The 16,837-nt window shown below is 52.8% G+C and overlaps 1 protein-coding gene across 7 annotated transcripts in view; it reads right to left on the bottom strand.

Moving 5' to 3' along the window:
• Positions 1 to 16,837, bottom strand: part of STAB1 (stabilin 1) — a 69,949-nt gene that overhangs the window by 549 nt on the left and 52,563 nt on the right. For 6 of the 7 annotated variants that reach the window (XM_087744531.1, XM_087744525.1, XM_087744526.1 and 3 more), the window contains 28 exons: positions 16,360 to 16,405; positions 15,571 to 15,650; positions 14,489 to 14,614; positions 13,603 to 13,676; positions 13,176 to 13,250; positions 12,465 to 12,584; positions 11,424 to 11,471; positions 11,214 to 11,297; positions 10,150 to 10,296; positions 9,845 to 9,982; positions 9,100 to 9,159; positions 8,811 to 8,987; positions 8,176 to 8,262; positions 7,538 to 7,684; positions 7,302 to 7,367; positions 6,521 to 6,734; positions 5,712 to 5,861; positions 4,768 to 4,872; positions 4,214 to 4,321; positions 3,828 to 4,021; positions 2,979 to 3,123; positions 2,383 to 2,516; positions 1,885 to 2,050; positions 1,544 to 1,650; positions 1,195 to 1,314; positions 639 to 791; positions 391 to 510; positions 12 to 158 (listed from right to left, as the gene is read on the bottom strand). In XM_087744531.1, coding sequence (XP_087600657.1) covers positions 12 to 158; positions 391 to 510; positions 639 to 791; positions 1,195 to 1,314; positions 1,544 to 1,650; positions 1,885 to 2,050; positions 2,383 to 2,516; positions 2,979 to 3,123; positions 3,828 to 4,021; positions 4,214 to 4,321; positions 4,768 to 4,872; positions 5,712 to 5,861; positions 6,521 to 6,734; positions 7,302 to 7,367; positions 7,538 to 7,684; positions 8,176 to 8,262; positions 8,811 to 8,987; positions 9,100 to 9,159; positions 9,845 to 9,982; positions 10,150 to 10,296; positions 11,214 to 11,297; positions 11,424 to 11,471; positions 12,465 to 12,584; positions 13,176 to 13,250; positions 13,603 to 13,676; positions 14,489 to 14,614; positions 15,571 to 15,650; positions 16,360 to 16,405 — 3,338 coding nt within the window. The remainder of the gene's footprint in view (positions 1 to 11; positions 159 to 390; positions 511 to 638; positions 792 to 1,194; positions 1,315 to 1,543; positions 1,651 to 1,884; positions 2,051 to 2,382; positions 2,517 to 2,978; positions 3,124 to 3,827; positions 4,022 to 4,213; positions 4,322 to 4,767; positions 4,873 to 5,711; positions 5,862 to 6,520; positions 6,735 to 7,301; positions 7,368 to 7,537; positions 7,685 to 8,175; positions 8,263 to 8,810; positions 8,988 to 9,099; positions 9,160 to 9,844; positions 9,983 to 10,149; positions 10,297 to 11,213; positions 11,298 to 11,423; positions 11,472 to 12,464; positions 12,585 to 13,175; positions 13,251 to 13,602; positions 13,677 to 14,488; positions 14,615 to 15,570; positions 15,651 to 16,359; positions 16,406 to 16,837) is intronic. The other variant, XM_087744527.1, reaches the window with a different exon arrangement.

Here is a 16,837-nt window from a genome sequence, read left to right as displayed (position 1 = left end):
CCCGCACGTACCTGGAAATACCCGAACTGCCCCTCCCGCCGCCGCCTCTTCAGGCAGTAGTAGGCGACGCCGGCACCGGCGGCCAGCGCCAGCGCAAAGCACAGCGCTGACAACGTCCCTGCGGCCACGGAGCCCGGCGCCTGCGCCGCGCCGTTCACCTGCATCGGAAGAACCGCGGCCCGGTTACGGCACCGCCCCGGCAGCGATGGGGCCTCCCGCACGGCCACCCTGCGGCGGCTCCCCGGCGGGACGGCGGGCAGCCCAGCCCCAGCGAGCCGCGCCAGGACCAGGCCGGTCCCTGGGCTGAGTCGGTCCCCTCGTCCCCGTTCCCAGGCCTGGCGCCAGCTGTTCCCGCGCCCGCCTTCCCCCTTCGCGCCCTCGGACGCTCACCTGACCGAGATGAACGACGGGCGGCGGGATCCTCAGTGGCTCTGCGATGGCGTGAATGATGCCGTTGAAAGCTATGATGTCCCACTCCACAATCATCGTGCCGTTGATCCCCTTGGCATCCTACAGCACAGGACAGAGATGATGTCACCCGACCAGAAAGCCTCCCCCTTGTTCTGGGTCTCAAAAGAGATGTGGTGAAAACTTGTGGGTTTTTTTTTTTTTTGGACCTCTGCTGAGGTTAAACCTACTGAGTGCTCTGTACTGTTGCCCACTGGGAGGTCTGATACATGGAGGTCATATCCTGACTGGGACGGGATGATGGTGCCCATGGTGAGGTTGAAGCTGAAGAGGACGACATTGCTGGACGACACATGGAGCTTCAGTTCTTCTTCTGTCAGCGTCTGAAAAAGCAACAGGGAGCAGGGATGAGAAACTGGCTCTCGCCGCTTCCCGCCTGCTGCATGCAGCCCCCACCTGGCCTGAGCCCAGACACGCTCCATGGCCCCAAGGCAGCTCAATTCATGAGCAACATGGCACAAAACTACTATGCAGAGAAGGGGAGACTGCCACCCTTAGAAAGAGTCAAAGCCCAACTGGAGAAGGCTCTGAGCAACCTGACCTAAATGGCTCTCCTGAGTGAGGGTTTGGACAAGAGACCTCCAGCGGTCCCTTCTGACCTAAATTCCTCCTCCTTCCCCAGACTATTTCACATCACCATCACGCCAGCTTTGGCAGACTCCTGCTCTCCTCTGGGCCCGATCATTCCGTGTGCCCTCAAGCAGCCGCTCATCCCTGCTTGCTTACTTCATTGTCTGTGAAGCCAGAATTCAGAGGGACAAAGAGAGTTTTGGGAGCGAAGTCATCAGACAAAGAGATGAAAAAATCCAGTCCTTCTTCTGTGTCATTGGCAAAATCGAGCAACATCTGGAAAAGATGGGAGATCTTCCCCATCAGCACACTGCCGGTGGCAGCTCAATGCTGTTACCTTCCCCAGCCCAGGAAACATCCCCCAGCCCTGGAAAGAAAATGCTTCTGTGTTTGAACTCTTTACCCCACATGCAGACCAAACCACCACTTCTCCCTGTTACGGCAGATCCCTCCCTTTTTGTTGCCCACTGCTGGCGTACCAAAGAACCAGGAGAGCATCGCTTACGGAATAGAAGTTGGAGAAGCGAGCGTGGTCTGCGAGCACATCAGGCAGTTTGCCGCTGCACCAATACCCATCTCCCACAAACCCATCGCGGCAGGTGCAAGTCAGATCTGCAAAGGAACACCGAGATGCGACTGGACTCGCCAATGCTGGGTATGCTGACCATCTCTCCCTTGACTTCTGGATACCCCTCAGCATGTTCCCTCCTGACACAGGCATGGGAAGAGGGGGATGTGCCCGCCTGCCCGTGCCTCATGCTCCGAGGGCAGTTCCCTGCCTGCCGCCCCGACACGCCTCTTGTGCCCGACAGGACCGTCCCCAGGACACGTGCTCGCGCCACTCACCCTTCTCCCGGTAGCAGAACGCATCCCAGGTCTCACTCAGGTTGCTTCGGGAGCCATAGTCAACGATGCCCACTCGGTTAGCCCCACAGCTGGGGTTGGGGTAGGCCGTGGGGTACCCGGCTGTGCCATTGTCCAGCCAACCCACCAAACACAGATGGAATCCCATCTAGCAGAGGAAAATGAATGATTAGATTAAAAATAGTATCTCTAGCCCAGGTTTTCTGCCCTGATGCACACTCCTATTGTGCAGCCTTATCCGATATCCCCCGACACCTAAAGGGCTGGCCACTGCCAGAGGTCTCGTCCCAGTGTGACTGGTGAGCCCCTCTGGTTTCATGCATATAGATGGAGCAAACAGGGCCTGGCTGGGGGGATGAGAGGTCACCCTCCCACACGTCACGGGCTCACTACCGCTGGCCCGGGGAGAAGCACTGCATGTCCCCACCCCATGAGGCAATGGAGCCAGCCCCTGCCCAACCTCTGCATCCCTGCCCTGACCTGCTGTGCTGCCGAGAGCTGCTGGAAAGTGGCCAGGGAAGCGCCTTCTGCGGCACAGGCCTTCTGAGCCTGCTCATAAGTGAAGTCGTACTTTTTTCGGGGTGACTGCAGATGAAATACACCCATAGTCTTATCTGCAAAATACCAAGGCCAGGGAGCATCAGTACAGTATAGAGAGCGAGCAGCCTCCCTGGGGCAGTCGCGTGGGTCCCCTGTGTGAGCACAGACAGCACTGCCAACGGAGGGTGCCCTGTGCTGCACGGGAGGATGGGATGTGGACATTGCTCGAGTGAGGGCGAGGTGGGATGCAGCACGGCTTCCTCTGAGCTCCTCGCCTTCCACGAGGGAGTCAGTGCTTACTGGCAGTGTAATCCCACCAAAGACCATCTCACACGTTACACAGGATCAGCCAAGGATGGCTCGTCCTCCCCGTGTGACATGTAGGAGAAAAGGGGAATGTGAAAACCAGGCCAAGCTACCGAGACGAGTCCCCAGCTCCTTGGCCATTCCACCCTCCAGCTCTCCCGAGGGGTGCCCCAGACAGAACGTGAAGGATGGAATATCACTCCCAGCACTGCGGAGTTGAGCACATTCACCATGAAAGTGCAGGTCGGTGCAAATGGCCTCCCGATGGCACTGCCCGTTGTCTTCCAGGCACCGGTCTGTGGGGGGCACGGCCTCTTCTAGGCACTGGATCCCGTCACCGACATAGCCCCGCTTGCACTCGCAGCGCCGCTCGTTCTGCAGCACAAAGGAAGGATGGCATTTGTGTGAGTTCAAACACGCAGATGCCAGCTGGGGATCCTTGTATCCCTGTGAAGATGGGGATGATCCTTCAGAACGCCTCTACAGCCTGCCGGGACTATGACAAAGCTACAAAAGGCCACATGGCCTCTGTCCTAACCCCGCATCCAACTGCACATGAACCAAAAAATGTCACATTGAATCGCTGTCACATGCTGTTTGAAAGACAGCTGAGCTTCGAGGTACGTAGCTAATGATTCTTGCACTACATCATGCTCCCAGTCCCATCTTCTGGCCTGCAATGAGCAGCTCTGGTTCCTCTGCAAAAGTGGCTGGCATTGTCCTGGAAGGACCATCCCGGAGCCCCCAGAACAGTCCAGAAATGCCACAACTGACACCACTTATGCCCCTTAGACAGAGGAATGGGGGAAAATGGCCTCAGCATAACATCACCAGGATGTGTGGCTGTTCACCACAGCCAGGCAGCAGACCGAGGGCATGGCCCCTGCCTGTCAGTAAGGACCTGCAGGATGAGCACAATTGCTAAGGGGACCGGAGAGGAGGGGCAGGCTGGGGACTGCAGTAACAGGGGACATCATGGTCACATTGCTGTCCTCCAGCAGCCTGAAGCATCCCATGGCAGCCGCCTGTGCTGTCCTCCCAGGCATGCAGATCTCCCTGGACCCAGGGGATGTACTCACCGGCCCAGTGCTGATGCAGTTGGCGTGCTGGCTGCAGTCCCCGTTCCTACCGTCCGCACACCTGTCTATGGGGTCGCAGACATAGCCGTCGCCTCCGTACCCAGGAGCACAGGTACAGGAGACGTTCACGCCAACCTGTGTGCACTGTGCGTGCCTGGCGCACCCCCCGTTGTCCTGGCTGCACATGTCGATCGCTACGGGGATAAAAGTGTTGTTAGATTAACTGAAATACCTTGCTAGGTGTCCTGTCTGTCTGTCCTGCCAGTCATCCCACCAATATGGCTACCCTCCACAGAGCTGCTCAGGAGATGGTCACCTGTTGTCTTGCTGTGGTTGTCTGCTTTCTCCTTCGCTCACCACCCCAGCGCCTCGTGGCTCCCCCCTACCTGAGCACATTCTCCCATCTCCTTCGTAATGTAGATTGCACTCGCAGAGGTTGCCAGAGCGGCAGACGGCCTGGGAGTGGCACGGTGGAGAGCAGGTGGGCGTCGTGACTGAAAGCAGAACACACACAGGTCAGAACGATCCAAGGGCTGCAACGTGGGCACAGCTGCCATTGCCAGCCTCTGCCCCAGGCCACCTGCCCCATGCTGCCCCTTTCTCCCCTCTGTGCTTTTCTTCAGATGCCTCACTCAAACCCAGAAGACCGTTACTCCTTCAGATAAGCCTCAGGCCTTCAGCTCACCCTCAAGCTCTTCATGGAGCGCCTCTGAGCTCAAGGACTTGTTCACACTCAAGTGCAGCTTTCCTCCTCCTCCTCACCACCCCAACCCTTGTGAAATTCAACAGCAAGGGCCAGATCTCAGAATGAGCCCCGCAATTGAGAGCTCTTTTTTGGAGATATTTCTGAGCGGCTGCTTGAACAATCCAGCTGCTGGCAAAGTGGCTGCATCCACCGAGTCTCTGAGAACAGAGGGTGGTGGGGCTTGGCATCCCTCACCTAGTCTGATTTCACAGCGGTCTCCGGTCCAGCCCTCGGCACAGAAGCAGAAGCCATCACCATGCAGTCCTCCGTTGCACACGCCGTTCTCAGTACAGTTACACTCTGTGAGGAATGGGTAAAAACACTGACACAGCATGTCTTGGTGGCAGTGAAAGGCCATGCTCGGGCCACGGGACAGCCACGTGGCAGAAATGTGGCTTGTGTGCAGTGCATGAAGGCAGGCACAGCAGTACACACGCATCCCTTCCTGTCGCTGCCAGCCCTGGCCCCCACCCTGCAACATGCACCCTTCACAGAGGAGGGAAAGCCTCTCTGCACCCACAAACCCTCATCATTCCCCTCCCTGGGCATTTCTAGAGATGTATTTTTCACTCCGAGTCCCTGCAACCACACAGCCATCAAAAACCTTCCTGGAGACCCTGTAAAGCCGAGCTGGGGACAGGGGAACAGGGAACAGCCCTTTTCCTTCCCTTTGCCTCACAGGGGCACAGGTCCCTGCTGAGCATGTCCCAGGAGATGCTCTTTCTGTACAGGGTTCATCACGACTTATGGATTTGTCCCCCAGCCCAAAATACGTCATAACACTTTCTGCCAGACTGGGCCTCTCAGCTCTGCGTGACAAATGAGGAGTTTTTGACCCGGGGACCTCGGCACAGAAGGCCACCCAGCCGTCTCAAACTACAGCTGGAGTCGTTTGAGATGGCAAACTACGTTTACCCAAATGGCTGTCCTGCCAAGAGGCCATGGAGAGCTCCAGCCCCAGAGGTCTGACCTGAGCATTACTGGGACTGATGCATACGTGGCAGCACTGATTCCCATGCTGTAAGCTGTGAAGAGGTCAGCCCAACACCTGCCCCCTCTCCAAGTAGCACCGTGTGCCACCGCCACCCCTGCACAAACCCTCTGCATTGCTGCCACCCCACAGGTGGAAGCAGCCTTACTTCGGCAGTCTGGCCCATATCTGTCCGGTGCACACAGCTCACAGCTGGTCCCGATGAAAGCCTCGCTGCAGTTGCATCTCCCCGAGCCACCGATTTTGTCATCACAGGTACCATGGTTACTGCACGGCATCTCCAGCCCTCCCGGGCACGCTGCAAATGGGGCACCTTAGTGAGGCTGTGGTGACAAAGTGACCCTGTGCTGGAGGGGAGCCACCCGCTGCCCTGCGCAGGGCCTGCACACCAGGTGCCACGTAAGCTGCTGCTTACGGGGCACTCAGACCACAGAGCCTGCTCAGCAGCCTGGGGAGTGAGTGCTGGGGACATCCCATGACAATAAGCCTTAGGAACAGGGGCAACAGGGACAAATTTGGCATAGCTTCCAGCCTGGGAAAACCCTCTGCTGCAATGTGCTGAGTCTGTGCTGGCCTGCCCCATGCTAACCTGGCAGCAGTCATCCAAGGACATGAAAGCTGCCCATAGATAAAGTGCAGAGGGCAGGTGCCAGGGAATGGTTGAGCATCGACAACATCTAGGAGCGAGTGACATGTCTGACAGCCACCCCCAGCAGCCCTGTGCCCAGGACTCTCAATGGGGACAAGCGGTTCTCCAAGGAAAGGGAATTCCCATCCATACGCACTCTCAGGCAACCATTTCCTGCACCCTCTACCGACTGGGGCTCCCTGCCTGGGGTTTTGCCCACGCTTCTCCAGGGAAGCACATTCATGGATGCCAGATGTCTGTGCTGAACCAGTAATGCCACCTTCCCACGAGAAAGGGCGGAGGCGGGAAAGGGTTGCATGGCTTCTTACCCCGACAGGCATGGCCATAGTGGTTGGCACAGCACTGAGGGACCCACTGGGTGGAAACGCAGGTCCTCCTGCAGCCTCGTTTTAGAGGCTCCCAGTTTCTTCTGAAGGTGTCCCATGGGGAGGGTGGCCAGGATGGCCGCAACAGGGAGTTGCGGTGAAACAGAAAAGTGTTTCTCAACAGCTGGTTTCCATAGTAGCAGCGCCTGGATTCCCCCTGTGAGGAAACAGGCAAAACATAGAGTTTGCCACATTGGTCACTGACGTCTTACCTTGACTTTTCTTGCACCACTCACTCAGTTTTATGCCAAGTAACAGAGGCTTCCTAACATCCGATGGGGCTGGTGACAGAGGAGCCACGGATGTACCTCAGGGGCATGCCAGAAGCCCAGCAGAGAGAGACAACAGATGATACAATGAGAATGGGGTACAACCACTGCCCCCCAAGGCTGCTCACCATCTGATCCCTGGTCCATGTCCAGCGGCCAGGCCAAGCTCTTTTGCTCTAGAGCACCCAGAGAAGCCCCCAGTGCTGCTGCAGGGATCCCTGCAGCCACTGTCACCCATATAGAGATTGACCAAGCAAAGACCCGACCCCATGTTGCTCAGCCCAGCTCCTGCCCTAAGGGACCACGTGACTTGGGGCAAGGCATGGACAGTGCGACCAAGCCGAGGGACTCGCTGCATGCAAGCATGCCTTCATTTTGCTGCTAAAACATGAGAGGCGTGTGGGTATTGTCATCAGTCCCGTAACAGGCCTTGGTGACAAAGCTGTGAGCTTTACCTGCTGAACGGAGCCAGGAGGGCAGGGTGGCTCGAAGCCACAGAGTCCGCAGCTCTTTGTAGATCCCTGTGGAGGGGAGAAAAAAACCTCACAGCAACTCAATAGGTGCTTCTGCCTCTCTTGGCTGCTCAGAGCTTTGCCGAAGAAGAGCAGCAAGCCCTCCCGCCATCCCTCTTCCCAGGCATGGTGCTCAACAGGTGGCACAGATCCTCACTGGCCTCATCATAAGTGCTTACCGGCAGCTCAACAAAGGTGAACTCATCACACCGAGATCCCAGATCTGGTGGCTCCAACAGCCTATTGATGCCATAAGCAACGCCCCCATTGAATTCCATGTGCCTCTGGATGATGGTGGCATCGTTGTTCCCCACCAGAAGCTCCCCCTACCAGAGGAATAAAGCAACTTGTGATCCTGGCACACCTTACATCCTGGCTGCACCACCCAAAAGTTGCCATTTTTGGCTGCCATGGCTTCTCAATCACCCCAGAACTCTCAAAAATCTCTGTGCTCATGTCCTTGACCATCCTTCCTGATTGCCACTTTTCATGGCTACATCTCCTAAGAAATGGCCTCTGTCTATGTAACACGTGCGCTGTAAAGGTCATGATGCCATGTGGTTGGCTTTGCAACCTGGTCATCATGAAGTGCACGTGCAGGTACCACATGCCTCCGCACTTTCCTGCCAGCTGGACACAGAGTCTCGAGCCTCTCTACAGGCTCAGCTGCAGCCAGGGGAATGGGGTGTCTCAGCCTGCAAGCACAACTCTGTGTTCACGTCCTGCTGGTGACCAACATGGAGCATCAGTTGCCCCGTGGCTATGCCCAGGGACACTTGCTCAGTGGAAAGACGAGCCCAGCATTGCCATCACTCACCACATGGGTTTTGCTGCAGCTGAACGAGATGGTGGAGCCATGCATGGTCCGTATGGATGCGACTTGAGGCATGTTACCAGCAACAATCTAGGAGGGAAAAAGAAGAATGTGAACGGAGAGACAGGCAAAACTGGCAGTTCATACTTCTAACAGGATGGTGCCTGGTGAGGACAGGGGTCAACAGCTACACTGAGAGGGGGTGTGACATGGCAGCGTGTGAAGGCGGTGTGGGTGGAACAGCGTAACTATGCTGGGTTAGTCCTAGATTCCTGAACAGTAAGAGACCAGTGTGCATAAGCAGACCCTGGTTTTGCTCAGCTGGACTTCCCTTGTTCATCACCCCTATAGACAAGAGCCTGTTTGAGAGCCTTGCATTGACACTCTGGCGGTGATGTGGCCTCCCCAAGAAGTTGCTGTAAGAAGGTTTCAGCTCAGCCACACTGCACCAGAGGTTCATGATGAAGCAGCAGTTGCCTCAAATGCTCAAACAGCTTTGGGTCTTCTCCAGACAACTAATATGCTGCATGTTCTACAGCAGCAAAATATTTGGCAAGGTCACTCTGGAGTAACCATAGGCAGGTGGCGGCACCACACGTAGCCTCAGGAGGTATGAGCCTGTTTGTTGTCACATTTACCTTTGTGTCCCTGATCATGTGCGCTTTGAGGTAGGAGGCGAGCACGTCCCGATGCTCTCTGCGGTACAGCCACTTCTGCCTTTTCTCCGAGAGGGCATTAAATGCAGCATCTGTGGGCCACAGCATGGTGAACGGTCTATGCAGGGGGTCACTAACCAGTGGAAGCAGCTCCGCATCCTGTCCGAGATAAGAGAGGATACAAAGAAAAAAATCACAAGCCAAAACTGAACATTGACATGTACATATACACACCACCTCCCCACAGAGCAGCAGGCATCAGGTTGCTCACCTGCAGCAGCTTGCTATAAATGGTGTATCCAAAGGCCTCTGCCACTTTCGTGATATTTTGCTGCAGAGAGAAGAAAGCAAACAATCGTCACTTACACGTCCCCCTCCAGGACCTGGAGCAGTAATGCAAGGGAGAAACCAGACAGTTAACAACTACAGTAGCTGAACACAAGCTTATCTCTGTCATCATCATGCTGATGGATGTGGCCTGGTGAGTGCTGGCATGCAGCAGCCACGACTTTTCTGATTCATCCTGGGTAGACACTGCTATGGCAGGAGCTTGGATGAATTTCAGCACTCTGTTGTGCTGTACAGAAAATGTGTTATTTACTGTAAAATGCAGGATCTATAAGCTTCTAGCGCTTGTTTGAGAAGTACCAGAGAGACATTGGCAATCTCACACTGTAATCTGCTCTGCACTGGGAAAGGGAGTATGATGGTTGGCATGGGACATGATCCCCCTGCCTACATCCAGTACTGTTGTTCCCTAGTGATGAATCACAGCTCCTTCTGTCCCAAATATTGCTACACCACAAATGCTGTCACCTTCACAAGCCAAATCCATGCCCTCAGACATCGCCTACACAGCTAGGAACAGAGAGGAAGAGCATGCCACGTGGCCTTGGGCTGAGGGCGTGGGTGGTGGGGCTTATCAGGGACAGCACTATCAGAGCTGCTGGGAGAAAGATCCGAGCCCTGTCCTCACCATGGCAGTTATCAGGGCACAGTCACTGCTTCAGGCTTACCCGTGAGATCTTTGAGGAAATGTTATGGTCCACCAGGTCACTAGGAATTAGGATCTTGTCAATGAAATGAATGACCCCGTTCATACCAATGATGTCACTCACGACCACTTCGGCTTCCTCATTGAGATAGATGCTATTCTGAGAGAGAAGGGATGCGATGAGGTATTCCCACCCACATCACTGCCCTATAAGCCACCTGCAGACCCTAGGCAAGTCACTTCCCACAACGACAGTGTGGCAACAATGACAGCAAACGTGACATCCTGCCACGTGGGACAGGGAAGGGAATTGTGGCAGAGAACTACCTCTTTCACTGTGACCTTTATTTTGTGGCCAGATAAAGATGTAAGGGACTCCTGGGCTTCCAGGTCACTGGACAGCAGTTTTTGGCAGCCCACCATGTGGTAGCGAAGCAGGTCCCGGAGGAGACCTCTGCTCCTCCACTCCTCAAACTACAGAGAGAAAACAAAAATGAGATGACACTGGGGGCACTTTGCCTTGCCAGGGCGGGGCAGGCAGACCCAATGAGGGAGACCTGGATTGCCCAAGCCCCCTCTGACCCATCCCTGCAGGAAAGCCAGTCCCCCCAAAATGCAGTGAATGCACAAAACCATTCAAGAGCTTTGGGAAATTTCAACCAGCTTGACAAAACCAGCATTCACGTCCCTTGATGGAGGACAAATGACCACACTGGCCTTGAGGAAGTGACACCTGGGATACATGGTCATTGGGAATTGTTCTTTTCCTGGGTGGATGGGGGGGCATGGGAAAAAGGTTGGGACTTCTGGTGCAAAGCTGCACAACGGGACTTGTGAGACACGGTATTAGGATCTTCTATTACACTGACACCAGAAAGCTGTTGGTCAAGAACCTGTCTGGTTCACAGGGTCACAAATAAGGATCTCTCTTCCCCCATGTCTCTGCTTGCCCCAGATATCCCACTTATTGGAACTAGAAGGAAGGGACCAATGGAGGCAGAATGGCAGGGCCTGGGGCACAGAGCAGGAATAAGAGGTCTTCATCAATGATGCCGTGAAGCCTTGCTGTTACCAGCTGCTAACAGCCATGGGTAACAGAAGTCACCACACATCACTGATCTGGCACAGTGCCTCTGAGGACCGTGAGGCAGGGGCTCCAGTAGGGGTCTCCTTACAACAGGAGCCATGTCCACCCCTGCCCAGATTGTCTCTGTAGTGAGCTGGCATCCAAACCTCTGCTCTTACACTGATGGAGAATGGGGGATGCCTTTAACTCTCTGCAGTGCAGCCCCTTTGCTTCAATTCACTAGGCAGAACAGCCCCAGAGGGGACACTGCATTGACCGGAGCTCGCCAAACACCTGACAGCACTTGGGATGGGAAGACACTTACCATTGTGGTGTTTCCTATGAAATCCGTCCGTGGGACGAAGACAGTGAAAGGTCCTGCCCCACTGAGCTCCTTGATGTTTTCCGCCTGTGACAGAAGATCATTTGTGGGAAGGGAAACAGAAAACACAGTTCCAGTTAGCAAGACCCTTTGCAGAAAACCCTAAGTGGGGTTTACTACACAGAGACAAGAACAAAGCTATCTGTCACCAACCAGTATCATCTTAAAGAACACAGATGCGTCTTCGATCCTTCCGAGCTCCTTAAACAAAGAGAAACAGCTGGTGTTAGCAGAGTCCCCTCCACTTGCTCCTCACCAGCCAGCACAGTGACCTGCTCCTTCCACTCCAGGTCACTCTTCCACCCCACTGAGACACCGGTTCTCCTGACACACCATAGTGATCTTTCCCTCCCTCCCTTGCCAGCACTTCAGGCATGGATGACATGGAGGTTACAAAGCAGGCAGTGACCTCTGCCTGGACCATTCACATCGCAGATGCTGCAGGATGGAGTGGACAGAGAGTTGAAAGCCGGCTGCTTCTGCAGCAGCTGTCTCAAAGGTTTAACTGCTCCTGTGCTCATGGGACACCTTGAGTGCTTCACAAAACCTCTGCTTTAACCTCACTGAGCTGCCACTGGGATGCTGTCCAGAGTGGCAGACATAGGCTTGGCAGGGCAAACTCCCTCTCCTTACCACACTAACTTTCAGGATGAGCAGAAGCACAGAACTGAATCCATCTCTTCCGGCTCTGCTGTGGGGATGACAGATTTTATTTGCCACTACCAGAAAAGCTCACCAGTTTGCCCAAGGACTGCTGTTGTATTGGCAAGAGAGCCGGAGATAGACTGCTGCCCTCCAGACTGGATCCCAAGTCCTGGCATGGCCACAGGGGACACCTGCCCTGATCCCACAGACTGGGAGAAGGGGGTTTCCTTGGGAAAAATGAAATTACTCCCATTTGCTTATAACATTAGGAAAATAGCACCCTGGAGGTATGGCCAATATTGCTGGCAGAGCAGCAGAGTGTTCACATCATGACTCCCTTTGGAGCAAAGTTGCTTTACTGTGATTCTCTCCCACAGCTGGCACACCAAATACACCTACAATTTATGGACAGTTTGCCTCAAAGCACCTGTCTCCACTCCTACACCAGACGTGTCGATATGACACCTGCAGCTTACACTTGGAGGGGAGGGAGCAGTTTGCTGCAGGGCAGGGGGCCCGAACACAAAGGATGCTGCGCATGCTTCTCACCTGGTACACTTTGCCATGGCAGGTGAAGCCATCTCCGATACTGTGCCAAGAGCAGGAGCAGTTTCGAGTGCCAGGGCCCGTGTACTTGCAGAGCCCAAACGGACTACAGCCTCCATTGTTCTAGCAAGAAAAGCAAAAGGCTTGCATGGAGGGGCACCACCAACAATTTGAATGGCCACTTGTGTGTGGGAGCTACTAACCGCGTCCAGCCCAGTGCAAAGGAAACCATTCCTCCCATCTGTCCAGTGCCTTAGAATAAACCTCACCCAAATCTTCAAGGGCTTTTCAGCACAAAATCCTCCCATGAAAAAAGACTTTCGCACCCTACTTTGGAACCCAGAGTGATGACAAAACCCTTGATTCAGAGAGACATTTGGACATGGCAGCGATGCCATGAGCACAGACTACTCTTAAGCTTTGGAGCATGTCTCGCACAAAATGGAGGCAGAGAAAAAAGCCCACATGCCTCTAACCCTGTGTCACTGTTTCTGTGCTGCTTCTCCCACAAGACAGAGTGCCAGGTGGCCGACATACTTGCAGGCCATTGTGAAAGGCAATGGAAACCAAACACACCGCAAAATCCCTTCAGTATGTGAAAAGGCAAGACAGCCAGCTCTAAACAAGCAGGCTAACCCTGTTCTTGCTGTTAACTGTTGGCAGAAAGGAATGCTTCAGGGCTGTGGCCTTCACCTCTGGTAACAGCAGACATACCTGTTCACACAAGTTGATGGGGTTGCACTGGCTCACGCCATCCCCACTGTAACCAGGCAGACAGTTGCAGGCAACCTGGAGGGAGAACAGATGCTCAGTCTGAAACTTAGACCCAATAAAGAAAGCACACAATGGCTTAGCTGGATGGAAAGCACGTGGTATAGCACCCATCGCTACATTCATGAATAACCATGCTTGTGTCAACAACAAATATAACCCAAGACTGCCTCCAGCCTCTGGCCAACAGAAGGCATCTGCTTTCAAGGAAACAGCAATCTTTTCATGCCCTTCCCAGGCAACTTTTCTATGTGGAAGGTAATAAGCACAAGGCAGCACACTGCAATGGAAAGGATTGTCTCTAAGAGAATTACACAGCTGTGACAACCTCCATAATAATGTTGCCTTGACATCCATCTTATATACTCACCTTCCTTGGGCCTGTTTTAATGCACTCTGCATTGGTGTGGCAGCCCCCGTTGCTTTCAAGACAGAGATCAATTTCTGCAGCAAAACAATAAGGCCACATTATTGCTGAGGGCTGCTCAAGGCAGCTGGGAATTGGTGACCCAAAGAGGTATTGGGAAAGCAACAGGGAGGACATTCCCAGCTTGGGAAACATTCTGGTAAAAAAGTGACTTGTGATAGCAAAGTCAACTTTTAAAGTTGACTTTTTAAAGTTGACTTTTTAAAGTACAACTGCAAGTTATACTCCTCCCACATGTGGGTCTCTGAGTTGTGATAAATCTGCCCACAGAAAATCCCATGCCTGCCTTGGTGTGGTTTAAAGGATATGAAAGGACTGGACTCTCCCACAGCTCCATCTTCATGTCAGAGCATCACTGTGGGAGACTGCCCTCACCTTCTGTCTCTGGACCTCTCCACAACATGCATAAGGGCAAGAAACCTCTCAGGGCTCTTTTGGTTTGAGACCAAAACACTGGTCTGAGGCCACCCAGTGAGATGGGTGCCAAGGGCAGCGTGGGCTCTCTGCCCAGTTTCAGGTGGCACTGTGCTCGGACCGTGATGACTATGTCACTAATCATGACTTGGGAGAATGCTGAACACATACTTATGGGTATGTAGGTACACACGTACACATATGCGTTCATACACCTCAACAAAAAGCAGAAAGACAGTTGAATCAAGATCAGCCAGCAACTACTTGCTTTGAAATAACCACTGCATGAACAGAGTGAAAGGAGAATTGAGTTATTCAACACTTCAACCTGAAATTTGAATGCTTTTAGTCTGAAACTCCCCTTTGCACGGATGATGCCTCACCGCTATCACCAAAACATGTACTGAGCACTCACCCATGCAGAGCGTCCCATCTCCAGCATAGCCTTCCTTACAAACACAGGTTCTCTCTCCTGGGGACACTTTAGTACACACAGCATGTATGGAGCAGCCACCATGATCGATAGTGCATGGATCTATTTCTGTGACCACAAACAAGAGAAGCAGAATCAGCTCAGAGCATCTAGGAAAGATGAACTATGCCAGAATGATCACCCATCTTAACAAAAATCACAACGTTTTATTAAAATCCCTTTGTTTCTCGATGAAACTGTAGGTCCTTTAAAGGCACAGGGCTTTGTCCGGATCCAAGAAAGGCCAGTCCAAAAGTCATGCTGAGCTTAAGTAACCCCCAAATTGGACTAGGAATTCTTTCCATCACAGCATTTGCTCACTGAGGGCTAATGGTTAGACAAGAAAAAAAAATATTTTCCTGCACAATGTAAATGTTGGGTTTTTTTTTTGCTTTCCCCCCCTCACTCATTTTCAAACAAGGGCAATACTGAAAAGAAACTGTGATGTCTACCAGTGTTTTGACTGTTACAATTTTACCACTCTTGAGTGTGTTTTCTTGTCTGTTTGCTTTTGACATAGACCAGCTTTGTGTGTAGCTCTAGAGCAGTATACCAAAGTCCTAGCTCATTTTGGCATAACTGCTGCACTGCTTCTACCCAGTTTTGGCATGGCCAGCAAATAGGAGGAGCACAAAATTCTAGGGAATTGAAGCATCCACATTACAGGGATTCATGACCAAGATTGTTATATCTCTGCCACCATTGCTGTGATATCAGAACTAATACAATCCATTCATGTGCATCTCTCTCCACAAGCAATAAGAACTGCCCTGCTACACTTGCCTGCCTTTTTATTCCTCTCTCGCAGGCTCTAGCAACATCAAGAGCATCCTGCGTAAAGCTCTGGAAAACTTCTCTACCAAAGCATGGTAGAGTTCATGGTGGATGGCTCAGCAGAAAAGGATTTGAACGATCTTTGCCCTGGCAACATCATGCCATTTATTTCACACACAAAACCCTTGTCTTTGCATAGCTTCAACACGTGTTTGCAGGCCTTGACTCTTGCCCACACTTGCTGGACATACCTGTGCAATGGGTCCCATTCCCTGTGTATCCAGCAGAGCAGAAGCATGTAGGTGGGGAATCTGCGGAACTATTGAGGCAGCTGAAACAAGAAAGGGATAAACAATCACTGATGACACCTCCTGATTTGCTCGGCCAGTGGGAAACACTATACAAGTCTGGCATGTGCAAGTTAGAGTCCACACTGACCACAGGAGGAACACGCCTGAAGTTGCTGTATATTTCTTTACAGCACCAAATACTCAAGTCACACTGGCCAGGGAGCTGGCATCCAGGCACAGGCTTCACACCTCGCACAGTGCACCTTGACCATGTCCGTGTGCTTCTGCATGGTAGAATGGAGATGGCTGGGTCCCAGTACCGCAAAACAGGAGACCAGAAAATAGATGGAGAAGGCAGCAAGAGGGAGTCATCACAGCCCATCAGCCTATTTAATTTAATTCCTTGGTGGGGGCAGGCAAGGCAGAAAGGGCTTGTCAGTGGCTGTTTGATTTGCTCCATGAATAAGGCCAGACTTGGAGTACCTTGGAGTCTCCACTTTCTCCCATCCACACATGCAGAAGAAACTTTGAAAGAATTTATGCTCAAACAGACAACATCCTTGGGGAAAGTGGATGTGGCTTAGCACCAAAGAGAGTTCCCAGGATGGAACTGACATTTATGCGCCTTTAATGAGCAAGCACCTCCTCCCAGCCCTCTGTGAAGCCCTAAACACAGAATCACCTCTATGTAAAACACATACAAACACACATGGCTTTCTCAGAATGACCGAGCCCCCTGTCTGTACTTACTTGGCCATTTGATGGCAAGTGTTATTGCATAAGTCAATTTCGATTCCTGCAAGAGAAAACGCAAACGTTACTTGGCATTTTCAATTTAGCACTTGCTGGGGAGATTTTCTGCCATCTAGAGTAGACTCTGCAAACAGCCTCACTGCCACACTTGTGGTGCCCTGACTGATGACGGGACACAGCAGCAGTTATGCTAACTCTCACATCCTACACGGCAGCAGGAAAACCTCGTGGGATTTATCTTCTGGCATTTCGTAATGGAGTGAATTCAGTGCTCTCTGTCTGAGCTAATGGTTCAATTTGATCCTACCTGCATGGCCTCCACATTGCTAGGACTGAAACAAGGACTGAAACCTCATTAATCCAGACATACAGGGCCATTTGGCTTTGCCCCATTCGAAGCAAAAAGATTAACTTGTTTCATGCTTTACATTTACAGTAGACAGGACAGCTCCACTCATTTTCCATTTCTAAATGC

Source organism: Nipponia nippon, unplaced genomic scaffold (genome assembly GCF_047370975.1).
Source record: "Nipponia nippon isolate SJK-2023a ecotype South Korea unplaced genomic scaffold, ASM4737097v1 scaffold_9, whole genome shotgun sequence".
Taxonomy (NCBI): domain Eukaryota; kingdom Metazoa; phylum Chordata; class Aves; order Pelecaniformes; family Threskiornithidae; genus Nipponia; species Nipponia nippon.
This window is presented reverse-complemented; position numbering and strand designations above follow the sequence as displayed.